Consider the following 15,720-nt stretch of genomic DNA (forward strand, 5'->3'; position numbering starts at 1 on the left):
AAGGGTCTGAGGGGACACTGGGGAGGCACTGGGAAGGCACTGAGGGAACACTGGGGAGACACTGGGGAGGCACTGGGAAGGCACTGAGGGGACACTGGGGAGGCACTGGGAAGGCACTGAGGGGACACTGGGGAGACACTGGGGAGGCACTGGGGAGACACTGGGGGGACACTGGGGAGGCACTGAGGGGGACACTGGGGAGGCACTGAGGGGACACTGGGGAGGCACTGGGAAGGCACTGGGGAGGCACTGGGAAGGCACTGAGGAGAAACTGCAGCCACTGGGGAGACATTGGGGAGACACTGGGGAGACACTGGGGAGACACTGGGCAGGCACTCAGGGGGACACTGAGGGGACACTGGGGAGGCACTGGGAAGGCACTGGGGAGGCACTGAGGGGACACTGGGGAGGCACTGGGAAGGCACTGGGGAGGCACTGGGGAGAAACTGCAGCCACTGGGGAGACATTGGGGAGGCACTCAGGGGGACACTGGGGAGTCACTGGGAAGGCACTGGGGAGAAACTGCAGCCACTGGGGAGACATTGGGGAGACACTGGGCAGGCACTCAGGGGGACACTGAGGGGACACTGGGGGGACACTGGGGAGGCACTCAGGGGGACACTGGGGAGGCACTGGGGCAGCACTGAGGGGACACTGGGGAGGCACTGGGGAGCCACTGGGCAGACACTGGGGAGGCACCATGGCGGACACTGGGGAGGCACTGGGCAGACACTGCAGGGCAGACACTGGGGTGGCACTTGGGGAGGCACTGGGGAGGTACTGGACATTTCATATCACACACACACCATGATTCATTCATTTTTTTTTTTTTTTGAGGGGGCTTGGGGTACCCCCTGGCTATGCGTCGCGTACCCCTAGGGGTCCGCGGACCCCACTTTGGGAACCGCTGCCCTAGGGGACACAGGGAAAAAATGCAAACTCCACACATAAAGGCCCTTTTGCCAACCCTGCCTCGGGTATGGGCACTGATGACACATCAGAGGAAGGAACACGCCCACAGAGGGAATCGAACCCAGGACCTACTAGCACTACCGATCTAGCCTGGCTAATAATTCGGTCTGGCTTATTAGCCAGGCTACTACCGACCGTGCACTGTTAAACATAAATACTGTGCCCAGGGCAAACTCACTACTAGCCAGATATCTATAGTATCACATATTGTACTAGGAACTAAGCACAAAATATCACCTGATGGAAAAACACACATTCTGTCAGTATTCTTTTTATTTAGCAGTCCTCATGGAACATAAAAACACTATGTACAAAGGTATAAATGTTTCAAATGTTAAGATGACGATCTTAATTAAGGAATCATTTACACCTGTATGTTTGAGAGTCAAACTGTTCAAAACACATTAAAAATAAACTAAAATAACACAACTTCCTCAAAATTCAAACACTATGTACATGCTCCAACAAGCCACACTACAATGTGTAATAAAATGTGAAAGAAACAAACTGTGTGAAAAAGTGACAGTAGCAAGACATTGGGAAGTTAAAACTGAGCAACCTTCAATTTAAGTATTCAAACACTTTTTTTTCCTTTAGTAAAAATGTGAAAATTTGACTTTGAGGTCAAATACCAGTAGATATTCTGTAGCATTTACAACTCCCTAGTGTTAAACTAAACTTAAACTAACACTCAGTATTTTACTGTGTAGAACACATAACCCGTTGTGGTGTGATTCTGCTCTGAAGCTGAAAATACACTGATCAACTCTCTTATATGTACACATAAGGCAACTGAAATAATAAAGTAGTTATGTTCACAAATACAAACTCAAATTCTGATATATAATATGTGACATCCAGTGGCATTTCACTGTAATCACACTTAAGCACTTAAAAATAAACAAAAAAATAAAACATGTTCAAATCATTTTTAAAATCTTTTTTTCTTCACTTTTTTTTCCTTAGCTTAGAGAAATAGTGGGTCTACGTGCTCACACAATGCGTTGCGATGCGACACACTGTAAGCTTATAGATCTAGCAATTTTCAAAAACGATATTTTATGTTCGGCTACAATGACCCCAACATAGGGAAGCCAGGGTTAAAGTAGTTATAGGAAATGACCACATCATTCTTTTTGACATGTGGCATATGGCAGAATGGACCCAATTTACAAAAGTGGTAACACCAACATCAGAGTAGTTATTTTGAGGTGTGGTAAGTGTGTTTATGTTTTTAGAAGCATCAGATTACAATAAGGAAAATGTGACAAAGGACCCAATTGTCAAAAAGGATGGAATGGTCACTTCACATACATGCCGTTGCCTGAGTATTGAGTTATTGACCACTTCTGACAGACCACTGTGATGAGATCAGTGCCATTCCACAGTTTGAGGATTCCAAAAGCATACACTGGTTTAAAAACATGCTTCATGTTAAAAAACGATAAAGCAGATTAGAACGTATGCAAAATAAAATAAAAACAGACCATCTTTCCCCTTTAGCTAACTCGCTTAACCTTCAAATATGAGAGGTGAACGTTGTTGTCTTTTCCCCCTCCCTTTGAAGTTTGAATGCGTTACTGAGATATTGAGTTCATACGACACCCTTAACTGAGAGCGTTGAGAGGTCAGGGGTTAAGGGCCATGGAGGGTTTGGGAGGGAGGTGGTCAGATGGGCTTGGTGGTGCTGTTGTAGACCAGGCGCTCTGTGTCCTCCATGGAGGGTTTGGGAGGGAGGTGGTCAGATGGGCTTGGTGGTGCTGTTGTAGACCAGGCGCTCTGTGTCCTCCATGGTGGGAGGGAGGTGGTCAGATGGGCTTGGTGGTGCTGTTGTAGACCAGGCGCTCTGTGTCCTCCATGGAGGGTTTGGGAGGGAGGTGGTCAGATGGGCTTGGTGGTGCTGTTGTAGACCAGGCGCTCTGTGTCCTCCATGGAGGGTTTGGGAGGGAGGTGGTCAGATGGGCTTGGTGGTGCTGTTGTAGACCAGGCGCTCTGTGTCCTCCATGGTGGTGACCTGGGAGCCGTTCATGGCCACTCGCTGGCGCTGCGGCTGCCTCTTCTTTCCCTTCAGGCAGCAGTAGGCCAAAACACAGAGCAGGATGAGGATGGCCAGTCCCAGGACAGCGGCTGCAATTATGATACCTGACGGAGAGAGTGAAAATATACATTGTGCACGAGGAGGTTATCCAACCAATGGCAGGTGTAACCAAGGGCAGGTGTATCACAGGGATACGTTGTTTTTCATATACCCATAAAATTATTTGGTCACAAAAACAATGGAAAAACATTTTGATCAACATGTATAATGCTGAGTTCTCAACCTTGAGTTTGTATTTGTGTAACTACTTTATTATCAAGCTGTTTGGTTTGTTACAAATGCCAGACATGTAGTTAGATACCTGGGTAAAATTAAATAGAAAATGTTTTTTTCATACCAATCAGTTATAACCCTCACTGTTCAGTCTTTACTAAGGTCAAATAAGGAAGATACGTGATAAAGGTTTATTTTATAGATGAAACTCCACCTAAGGCCAACTAAAAGTTATTGTCAACATCAAAACAAAAAGTTAGACAGAGTAATTGTGTCATGAAGTATGTATGTTTAGTAAAAACTTTAACTAGTGTTTTGGTTAGCGAAAAATGTCAAGTTTAGATGGACAACTACAGATCAATATAGTATACCATCTGCTGCATTCAGTGCCTCAATGTGAAAAGGGAGACCTGGTTCCAAACTTCCATAGCAGTACCTCTGACCAACAATGGCCCACAGCACGTAAAATCTCATGGAGCAGAAAATGACTTTTAAAAGAGTCATTGTTAGGATGTCACTTAAAGAAAACCATTCTACAGAGACAATAGCCTCATTTTCCAGAGTTATGGTGTCATGAAATTACTCACCCATCTCGCCGTTACCCTCTCGCCGTTCAAACTCTTCCTTTCTTGCAAATATGTCCTTTTCTAAAAGTCAGAGATAAAACATATTGGATTCAGTTATTTCAACATCAGTTAAAACAATTTAAAAACTCACACCCGTCTGAAGTGAGGGGCACTCTTATCATCATACATCATCTAATTCTTGCCAATCACAATTTGAGTCCTTACTTTTGTCTTCAATGTTTGTGTTTACACACTTTTGTCTTCAATGTTTGTGTTTACACAGACCCTCAAAGCTGGATATAGGAGGGGCTAGCGCCCCTCAAAAATGTAATTTTACCGTTTTTGTCTTGTTAGATTTTCCTTGTTATATTATAGAGGTCAACCCACGTGTTACTCCTCTGCAGGTTTTCAAACATAACGCCTCATCGTCGAAGCGGTTCTCGTTGCCTCTGCAGCCTCCGTAGTTGAAGCGGAAGCAATCCAGATGAATGGGGTTGTAGTACCACTTCGTCACACTGTCCCTGCAGCTACCTGTGTGGGGCGGATCTGTGCAGCGAACTGTGGGGAAGAGAAACATTTAACTACTTAAAACTGGTGTCCCTATTTTGGGCATATCATTATAGGTGACAATTCTCAGTAGCCTATGCTTATACGTTATACATGTGTTGTAAACCAGTGTTGCACAGCAAAAATAGCAGATCATAAGCTCACAACACATTTGCAGCGTGTTGTGAGCTCGTAGATCTGCTATTTTCGTCATATGATGTCAGACTTAAGTGGTTATGTTAATTTCTTATTTATATAGCAATTAAGTAAAATATCTTTGTAATGGCTAAAAGACAAAAAAATAACAAAAAGGAAGTGTCACACAACACTAAAATGTACATTCATACGCTGTACATAAATACATGTTAAAGAAGCATAGGGGATGATACGGCCAAAATAATGCTAAGGATAATAAATACCATAGGTTTGGACTTTATATCTATCCAAAGATTTTGCATTTCTAATTTCCTTTAGAACCAGTTTTCTCTTTTCTGTCAGTGATAGACAATCACTTCAGCAGCTGTGAAACAAACATTTCAATCTTAAAGAACATTTTCAAATTCACCTTTTTGCTCGTCGACTGGGATTTGCAGCAGAATTCTAAAATTCTTGTCCACTGATGAAGGCATGAGAAACAGAAGTTAGGTTAGACAAGTCTTTCGAAGAAAACATTTCCATTGCTATCAAAAACCATCGCTGCATTTACGTTAGCAGTGAACCAGTATGAAAATTAATCTTATAGTTTGCATAGACACCACTCACAGTCTTGGCACTTTGCCTCGTCTGAACCGTCACTGCATTGTTGTTCCTGGTCACACTCCAAACCCTTGACCAGACAACAGCCATTGGCGCAGGTGAACTGTTCATCAGTGCATGGAGTCCCACATAGTTCTTCTGTAACACAGAAACAGTGTTGTTGTGAATGGTTATGATTAGGGGCAACAATGGATTAATAATCTATCCGTATTGTGTCATTTTTTTTTAAGTTGAAAAAGAAAATTATATAATAGTGAAATAAACTACAAGCTTATAAAGCTGTTATTTTCACTATTGTTGCACAACACTTGTGCGACAAAGTATAAAATAACATTAAGTACTTAACTTAATACAGATTATTCTTTCAATTACTTTTATGGTTAATCGAATAATCTTTAAAAAGATCATAGTTGCTTGCAGCCCTACAAGGCGGGTTTTTGTCAGTTCCATTCACACTAAATAAATAAAGCATTTTAACCAATAACTAAATATTGCATGATAATACAATATAACTAGTAAAGCAGCCCGTCTCCGCTCTACTCTTCCATTGAGAAATTTAGACTGTGGTATCTGTTACAATGTCAATAAATGTAATGTAAAGGGGTTGGAGGTGGGCACATTTAGAAGCCTGCATTAAGTGGAGAGAGACAGGAAATGCATCAAGAGAGTAGGGGAATGATAATTCATCAAAAGGTCCCGCCAGCAGGGAACCAAACCAGGCAGCCAGGGACCAGCTGGGTCGTTTTGTAAAAAATAAATGTTTTAACATAAGGCGATTTAATAGTCAGATTGATACGGTCGCAATTTACTGCCATGTCTGTTTATGTATGGTCCAGCGCTGTTGTTGACGTCATCAAGTTGAAACGGTGCTGATTGGCCGTAAACCGCAGATTTTCAACCGAGGCTAACATAGCCATAGACAGTCACTAGACCCTGAATCGCAAGAACACTTTTTTTTTTTTAAATGTTTTTTTAATGGGCATGGCTAGTGACTCAGGGGCTGGAGCCAGACTAGTTGGATCCGGGTCCTCTGATTCCATCTCATGTTCACACACATTTGTATGCAATCATCATTTACTTAACAGAAATCACCTACTTTTGCCAGGTACCAATCCTCTTCCGGTTTTTTCACCTCCTTTTTCTGAAATGGACACAGCACAACATCCAACGTTTTCTGCAGTTCTAATTTGCTGACTCCATTATGAGTGTATATATATTCTATAAAACAAGAATATACTGCAGTGAATTTTGATCCAGCTATTGGTTGATTCACTGTAATAGTGATTTTAAGATACTACTACAGCTACATTGATTATATCTGAATGAGAACGTAAGCATGATTCATACAAATGGAAAATAATAAAATATACTGTAGAAGATTAGCCTGAATGCTCTGTGGATTATTTATGGTGGATAAATAGTACAAATCCAACAGATTTTTCTCAAAGAAATACTTGAAAACCATAACAAAGTCCAGTATAAGACGACGAGCTGATGACCTACCGGAGCCAGAGCAGGCAGTGACACACTCTTGGCTGGACAGGTAGTTGTTGTTGTTTGGTCTGCAGCCTCCAAACTTGAACTGTTCACACTGCTCTGAGGCAGCGTTGTAGTGCCACCGAGGGAAGGAACCGCGACATGGTCCAGACTTCTTGGGAGCCATACAGTGGTCTGATGATGGGATGAACAACATGACATTTACATTTACGCTGGACCATATTAAAGTGTATATGATGATCTCGTACATATCACACCGTCATCAAAAATCTTGCATTTAAGTCTGGGAGTTTAGCGACAGTCTCACCAATACACTTATCTCTAATTTACTTTTTAGTCTTTTCAGGGGTTTTGTTTTCAAAGAGTAGTCTTAAGTAATTAGTAGTGTGAACTGTGACTTCAAATGGGTAAACCGCTAAAATACATACAGAAAAAAAGAATACATTAATTCGTTTTATTCCCTTTTAGCAGACAGAACCACATATACTTTAGGCTAGATATCGTACTCGAGTAAACCTATCGCTGCAAACAAAACTGATTATTGTGACCCGTCCTACACATTAATAATAATTTAGCTGGTTCTAAAAATCATATTTTACCATAACATGAGCCCAAAGGCACCTTTGTTGATACAATTCATAATGAATTCATGAATATGCTTTGAGAATTTTCCTTGACTTATCTTTTAATTGTATTCATAACAGTCAACAATTTGTCATCATTAATGGTAGGTTGAGAGTGCCACTTTAACATGTGGGGTCCCCCAGGGATCTATACTAGTCAGTTCTCTATCAGATCCAGGGGGACCCAGCTATGAAAGATCTATAAAGCAAGCTCATCAAATTTTACTTAAAATAATCATTTCAAACACAAGCTTAGAACCTATTTAGTTGAACAGATCACTTAATTTTTTGTTTTGTTTCATATTTACGGCAATCATGTATTTTGGAAATTCTATATTTCTTGTTTACAATCATGTTATGGATGTTTTATAAGCCCCTTGGGCTTTTTGCCTCATCCTAGCACTTTCCCTTTTCTATATTTGTTGTTTATTGTACTGTTTTTATACTGTGCTAAAAAATACAAAATAAATTTAGAAACCTGCCTACTTTTGAGTAGTCCATAAATAGATCTGTCTAATGTTTGATAGATGTGTGTGTGTGTGTGTGTGTGTGTGTGTGTGTGTGTGTGTGTGTGTGTGTGTGTGTGTGTGTACCCCCCGGCGTTGTGGCACTTCAGTTTGTCCTGGCGTGGTGACAGACACACATGGGTGGTGTCTCAAGGAAGTGGTGTCTCTTGAGCAACACTGACATGTTTATAGATTAGATGAACCAGTTATTCTTCCATGATGTGGCCGTTGTTGATGCACCATGTTGGGAAGCAGCACTGTTGTGTTTCATCCGAGCCAGTTCATGATAATGAAAATAGTAAAAACAACCTCAAAGCTACACTGTATTTTTCACAGTTTGGGTACTGTATGTTGTTGGCGACCCCAAGTGGCAGAGGGAGTTATCCGTTTTGACATACCGGTAATGTGCCACTGGTCAGCACATGACCACTGAAGCTCATTGCAATAAATGTACAGAATTTTAACAATGGGTGATTTAAAAAAAGAAAAAGGAATTAGTTTGTTTTAAAATCTTGCATAGTGCAGCATTAAAACAAAAATGTTGACTATAAAAGCTAGAAGGAGCAGATCGAATCGATCTGCTCATTCGATTCGATACAAGATGTGGCAGCTACACAGTAAAATCACTATGAGATTTCAAATAACACTCGACAAAGTATCGAGTAATAGGGCTGATATGACTTCTTTATTTCAGTGGAAGTCTAGTCGACTTCCACTGAAATAAAGAGATGCCTCTCATTCATTAAGCATGGACCTGTTGGGTTCCATGTAGCCTCAAGCCCCTAAAATTTACACGTAAGCAATGTATTTAGGTGCAAATTTACAGAGACCGACATCTGGGGTCACTGCTGTGCCTTTGGCCTGTTCCATTGAATCACATTCCTAACACCACTCAGGCTTGTTAATGGCTAACTGAACCAATGAATGGTTAAAAGTCTTTCTTCCTTTTTCTCCAGACTAGATAGGCTTTCATTCAACCAGCAACATCTAAAGGATGGGCCTGACGTATTCAGAATACAGGACAAGAGATCATTGTTAGTATTAATCAGTGTTGAGTGTTGAAGACTATCATGACGATGACTACAGTCCTCGTTTGTGAAACCCGAGCTGCTGAAACCAGACCAACAGGTTTTGTGGAGTCAGGGGTGGAGAGAGAGACTGGGATCACTTCAGGGCGGAATGACAGAAACGAATCACAACCGCTGCTCGTAGTGAAACAACTGGCAGGTCTAACAAAATCCTCCATGTTTTTCCTGGGAATTCCATCTCCATCAATTCCATTCCATGGAATGCCTACTCACTGCATAACGTCAGAGGCTAGTCACTGAAAATCATGATTCTGCTTTCAGGTGGATAGACCAAACAGACGAAGACTAGCAAAATGAACAATATGTCACAGTACTGCAGTTAGTCAGTGGGTTTTTCTGGCATGTTACTGAAATTTCCCACTCTTGATGGTATTTCAACTCCAAGATTAAATCCACGGGAGTGTGCTTTGACCTGTCTCATCACAACCAACACGGCAGGGCTTGTGTCTTGTTGTGAAAGACGCAAATAATACCAGAAGAGTTAATAAAATGAAGCGTAGCGTCCCTATTCTGGGTCATAAGTGAACATTAAAATCAAATAAGTATATAGGATTTAAGCGGTCTTAATGATATTTTAACACAAAGAGTATACCGAAGAAAGGGTTTAAAGCCAAAACATCTGTGTTACATCAACATTCCATCCACATTGTACTGAATAAATGTAATATAAATGCGATTTGGATTGTTCTGAGAGTACAGATTCGTACAGCAATTTAAAGTACCGGTAATATAGATATAAATTCTACCATTACATCAATTTGTGTAGCATTTTCATATTCCATTGCATCCATTTATTTAAATGACTGTTATACAGACTGTATAACTATGGCATCCATACTGTAGCTCAGGCACGTGCACACATAGACATCAAAGGGGGCTTCAGCCCCTGCCCTTTTACCCGTCGGTGAAAGAAATGCAAATACCCTCCTCTCCTTTCCATGCCATACCATACCCAAGAATTGCTTTTTTCTGAACTCTCCTGATCTTGAACGCAGCATTTTGCATTGAAAGAATTTGTTTAGAAATCCATGTCATCGCCGCATTTCCAGTAGCCAACGAGTGCGGGGTCGCTTTTGGAAGAAAATAGCTGATCTACAAGCTCTCAACGAGTCATGCTGCGACGCGTTGAGAGCTTGTAGATCAGCCATTTTCTTCCAAAAGTGCCCTCTTACGGAATTTCAGCCCCTGCCTCACTAACACTCTCCACACGTCCCTGCTGTAGCTTCACATCAGTCCATTCAATCAGGCTCATACTACACATCTTGTCCACATTCTGCACACCTGCTTATCTCTACATTCAATCAAATTTGATTCTAAATTCTCACTTATTCTGCATTTACAAATGACTTAAACTATATATACACTTTGTTGAGCGGTGTCCCCCCAAGGATCTATAGCAGAACGGCTCCTTTTCCCCCAGTCTACACCACTAAAGTCACAAAAAATAGCTGATCTTCAAGCTGACATCTTGTTGCGACAGGACGGTAGGATACATGTCGTTGGCCCATCCTAACTATTACTTGACACTGGCAGATGTAGGTTCCCAACATGCTTGTCTATTGTGGTAGCAGGAACCCCACATAAAAAGGCCTAGGTCCTTCCTGGCCTACATCCACACTAAGCTATTTTCAAACGCAGCATCCATGCTACCCTGGTGTTTTTTACTTTTGAGCACCTAAAATATTTCAAAGCACTGCTAACCCCATTTTGCTGTGAAATCTCCGCCATTGTATTTTACTTTAAATGGGCAGGAATGGAGTCTTTTGAAAACATTCTTTGAATGTACAATCTTTGTGGGACTACTGTTTCATAGATATTGTAGCAAATGGCTGTCCAATTTATGATCGCACAACACATTCCTTGCATCACACACACACACACACACACACACACACACACACACACACACACACACACACACACACACACACACACACACACACACACAACACACAATAAAACATCAACAACAGTTCCATTCCTGCAAATTTTCTAGCGAGCGAGGGAAAACTCAACAGTCCTAAAATGGTCTTAAGTACAGAGCTGAGCTGTCATTTGGTTTACAGGGTTTAGCATGCCATGCATCCTCACACAGGAGCCACTTGTAAACATCTGCTGTGAAAGTTAGATTTGAATGCGCAAGCTCGATACAAAGCCATGCTATGATTTCACACACACACGCACACACAGTCACACACACGAGATGTGAGTCTGTGTCCTGATCTTACAGTGGTAACAACAGATTTAAATCAATTACCCAATTGAATAGGCGTAGTCTAAATAAACAATACATAAATCTTATGAGTTGGTGAGGCAATAGTGCTAACCACTGAGCCTCTGTGAAACCCCTAAATCAGTGGGACATTTATGGGACATGACTGACAAGTAAATAAGCCTTTTTTTCATTTACCGGTACTACCTTATTTGGAAGAAGACAAGAAGACATTTCTCTCTCTTTTCTTCCTTCTAAATGGGTTGTCCCATACACATGTCATTACACTGCATCAGTGACAGATAAGAAAAGACATATGGGTATCATGGTTCTCTCACCATAAACTAAGCAGGTGACTCTTCAGAAATGTCACCAACTACCAACATGAGTCATGTTTGTACTTGAGCCAGTGAGTCAGTTCCACAGAATGAGAACAACCCCTCATAGAAATCTTTATCAAATACTTTCTTTCTATCCATTAATACCTTCATTCTAGCCATATTTCTATTCTGTACCCTTATCCTAAGTAAATAAAGTATTTTTGCACACCTTAGTAGGAAGGAATGAACAGCCAAAACTTCACTTACAGCTTAGTCTCACGTGGCCAGACTGTTGCCTCAACAATCTGATCATGAGCAAGCACAAAAGCGGAAGTGAAGCCTCTCCTTTGGCTTTACAGTTACGCAAATTTATCCTAATATAAATCGAAATCATCTAAGCATGTACCTTGCTGCTTAGCAGAAATGGAAACAAGAAATAAATAAATATATTATATATAATATAAAATATATTTCCTTGGAGGTGTAGTTACAGACTACCGTATTTGCATTCAGAGATTGTGGAATCGTTGTCTGGCTATGAGAGACTACTTACAGCTAAATGTATTGAAGAAGCGTTTTGGTCAAATGAACTTCATCGCAGGTCTAAGTCTAGACAGTGTGTAGAATAGTTTACTCTTCTCTACATACTACTGTACGTCTAAAATACTTTAAAAAAAGAGAACTTCAGAAGCAACAGACCAGGCTGATATTTCTCTGTGAGAAATGCAGGGGCTGATATTTATTTTCTGTTGTATGGTTTTGAAGTGACCCACCTCACCCAGAATCACTGCTACTCTGACAGTACTACTGTAGAACTGTGTTTTCATTCACTTTCATTCACTTTTGTGGTCATTTTAATCTACCCTGGCTTTTTGGTCCTTTTAGTTCCTGTTGAGCATAGGTATTTGCCACTGTACATTAGCAAATAAGTGCATTTTGTCCATTACATTTACCCATCCTAACCATTAGGAGCATTCAGTGCCATTAATATAGCGTCCGTGAGCGGTTAGGGGTCTAAGTGTCTTGCTAAGGACATTCAGGACACTTTGACACAGACTGGGCAAACCAAGACCTTTCCCATTCCCGTTATTTAGCTATGGCTGCCCCCTAATATCAGTAATATTAAGCTGTGGTCCTAGCCTTTTGTGCAGTTAAATGCAGTTTCATTATTTCAGTTATTATAAAAATCTTTTTAACAGATATTTTTAAATATTGATACAATATGCAGGCTATTGGCTCAGTCAGATTCCTATTCCTAATACATATTTATTGGTGAAAGAAAACCATTGAACCAACAATCAATCCCGTAGACTAGAGTAGCTACTCACCGTCAGACTGTTCAGGCGTTAGGACCAAGACTGTGATCTGAGTCGAACCGGTTTGGCCGCTGGAATCGGTGACAGTCAACATGAACTTGTACACTCCAGAGGTCAGATTGGACACGATGACTTGGTCTTCAAAGTTGGTTTTCTATGTAGCATGGAAAGAAACACCTTTAAAAACAGCACAAACCTCTAGGATTTGAACAAAGTATTACAATTGACATGCACACAAAAGGCATAGCGGCTGTATTTTACACCATAATTACTCTGACTTCTCATTTAAAAAGATGAATTCCCACTTTCTCCACAGGGTTAAAAACAAACAAAACGTTATCATATCTGTGCCCACCTCCATGACAGCGAAAGCGTTTCCAGACACTTGCTGCCACTGGTAGAACGCAATCTTACGATCGTCTTTGCTCTGGATGCCATTGAGCGTCACACTGTCCTGAGGTTGGACCACCTGGTCCGGACCAGCGTTGGCCTCGGGTGGGTGGTCATGCTCATCTGGAACGACACCACGGGTTCAATGTACGTACATAGCAAACACGCACGACAAAATGAGGAGAAAGTTGCTGTCAGACAGGAATCATTTGTAACTACCGTGTACCGGTACACAAACAGTCGTTTACATTTTAGCCAACACGAGAGCACTGTTTTCAAAGCAGGTTCACGTGGCTGAAATGTTTTGTGCCTATTCAGCATTCATTTTGTTGTTGGTGCCAGAGACAAAACACTTCTTGGAGGAGCCACCAGCTCTCACAGGACATGGTTTGTATAGAGAACAGAAACCTAAGCCTGTGACAGGAGACATAATGAAATCTGTGCATGTGTGAACATGCAGCGAGGGAGCATTCTCCCATCCGCCAGGGGCCTAAATAACAACAGATTATATGCCCGACTTTGAACCACCCAGGCCACAAAACAATCATTATACTTGGATCACATACTGTATAACTGTACACTACAAAACGGAGGTCAAATTGTTCATGAGTAAAATAAATAATATATAAGACCATAAATAAGACCATTCAGTAGGACTTTTAAATACAACAATATAAAACTCTGGAACCTAATGGAGCTGTAGCTCCATTTGTACTGCTCTCAGGATACAGGAAGAGTGGACACCTAAAAACATTGTGGGCACCTCAATGCTAACCACTAAAACCGGGAAAGCATCTGTGTCGTTGTTTTAGATTTGGGCGTTGGTTGGATATAAAAAAATAGCAGATCTACATGCTCACGGTGCATCACGTCATGCTGCACTGGGAGCTTGTACATCTGCTATTTTTGAACATTTTAGAAAAATGAGAACTACTGATTTTAGAAGTCATTTGTAGAATGGGTCTAAAAATGAACATAACATATAGGACTTTACGGTGTATATGATTTTCATCCTCTGCCAGGTGACTTTCAAACACAGAGTCCCGGATGTAGCTGATGTATCCCTTCTTCCTGACAAATTTGCAGACGTATTTGCCACTGTAGAGGCAGTCGAAAATGTAGCAGGACTGGACTTTGCTGGTCTCCATCTCCTCCCCTGCCACCCCTCTATTGCTCTCCATGAACGCCACATTGCAACGGGGGTTCAGGCAGCAGGCGCGCACGCAGTCCTTGTAGCTGCTGACCTCCGGCTTGGCGATGAACGTCCCCCCGGCTTTCACAGACTCGTCCGCGTCCAGGATGAAGTCCTCCCGTCCCCGTTTGAACTTTGCCAAGCACTGCTCCCCAAAGCCCTCCTGATCCGGATCCTGGCCATGCGTGAAGCACAGCAGGCAAAACAATAACACATGGAGGAGGAGTCCACTTTTTGGGATGTGGAGAAGTGTCATTGTTGTGAGAATTTTATAAAATATTTAAATTAAATTAAAAATTGATAAATCCGGTCTGGTGACCTGTTGGGAGAGAGATAGATGTTTAAAGGTAGTTTAAAGGTTCTATATTGTGATAGTGCTCATTGCTATAGTGTGTTTGTTCAGCAACAGGAGACTCCATGTCTCTCCAGCTATTTATTAAACAGAAAATGCATTTCAGGTCGGGATACCAATTTTATTAAACAGAAAATGCATTTCAGGTCGGGATACCAATTTTATCCAATCAGGATATATAATGCAGTCAGATGATACAGATTAAGACAAATGGAATTGTAAGTGATGACACAAACAAATGAGCAGACCAAATTGCAACTGGAACACTATGCAAAATTAAGCTGATTAATGGCTACTCTCTCTGGCTGAACTTCTGTCAGTCAACTTGAAAAATGTATTTTCTTATAAAGAGCTGGAGCCTGGAGAGACAGGGAGACTCCTGTTACCGAACAAACAAACACTGTAGGGCCTATTATATTAGCAATGATTACTATCAGAATATAGTGATTTAACATTTTAAGAAAAAAACGTGGTTTTAACCAAAAAAGTATCACTTACCCTACCTTTAAGTACCTTTAAGTAGATGGGAAATTATAATAACAACACACTAAAAGAGAGGCTAGTCTAGGCCGCTAGTCTAGTTGCGCTTTTATACTCATTTTTGAAGGTGAAAAAAGCCCAGCCTTCCAGACAGACTTTTAGACAATTTATTTATCTCCGACAATGAAAAAGGAGGCGGAATTCTCCAGAAAACAGAAGAACACTTACCGGTTTGAGTCGAGACTCGAGACTTCTACGGAAAAAAACAGGAACAGGTACAGGAACGGAAGGTGATGTAGGTACAGGAAAAGGTGCGTCGTCGTCGTCATTAGGTAGGCGTGCGGAGACGCCACTCCCACAGCCATGACACGGACGGTCAGCAGTATCGACAATGTTGTTTTTTTCCCCTTTTTGTCTCCACCAGGCCGAAGGCATGGGGGGAGAGTATGTTTTGCACTCCGTCCGTCCGTGTGTCCGTCCGTCCGTGTGTGTGTCCGTGAGCAGCTAATCTCGGCCACCGTTAACCCGGTCGATGCCAAATTTTGCACACACACTCCCTGGATGCCAACGATGAACCTCTGCCCCAAACTTTC

General features: G+C 41.6%; 1 protein-coding gene across 1 annotated transcript; it reads right to left on the reverse strand.

The window, feature by feature from the left end:
- Positions 1-2,922: 2,922 nt before the first annotated feature.
- Positions 2,923-15,424, reverse strand: spint1a (serine peptidase inhibitor, Kunitz type 1 a). The gene is made up of 11 exons (XM_083792239.1): positions 15,356-15,424; positions 14,098-14,614; positions 13,069-13,226; positions 12,726-12,867; positions 6,655-6,822; positions 6,248-6,292; positions 5,158-5,286; positions 4,961-5,011; positions 4,237-4,407; positions 3,871-3,930; positions 2,923-3,114 (listed from the first exon to the last, which is right to left on the reverse strand). The coding sequence occupies exons 2-11, from the start codon at positions 14,549-14,551 to the stop codon at positions 2,927-2,929; spliced, it is 1,566 nt and encodes a 521-aa protein (XP_083648365.1). The 5' UTR covers positions 14,552-14,614; positions 15,356-15,424; the 3' UTR covers positions 2,923-2,926.
- Between the last annotated feature and the right edge of the window lie 296 nt (positions 15,425-15,720).

The sequence above is a fragment of the Protomyctophum parallelum genome, assembly GCF_964188405.1.
Source record: "Protomyctophum parallelum genome assembly, chromosome: 20".
NCBI lineage: Eukaryota > Metazoa > Chordata > Actinopteri > Myctophiformes > Myctophidae > Protomyctophum > Protomyctophum parallelum.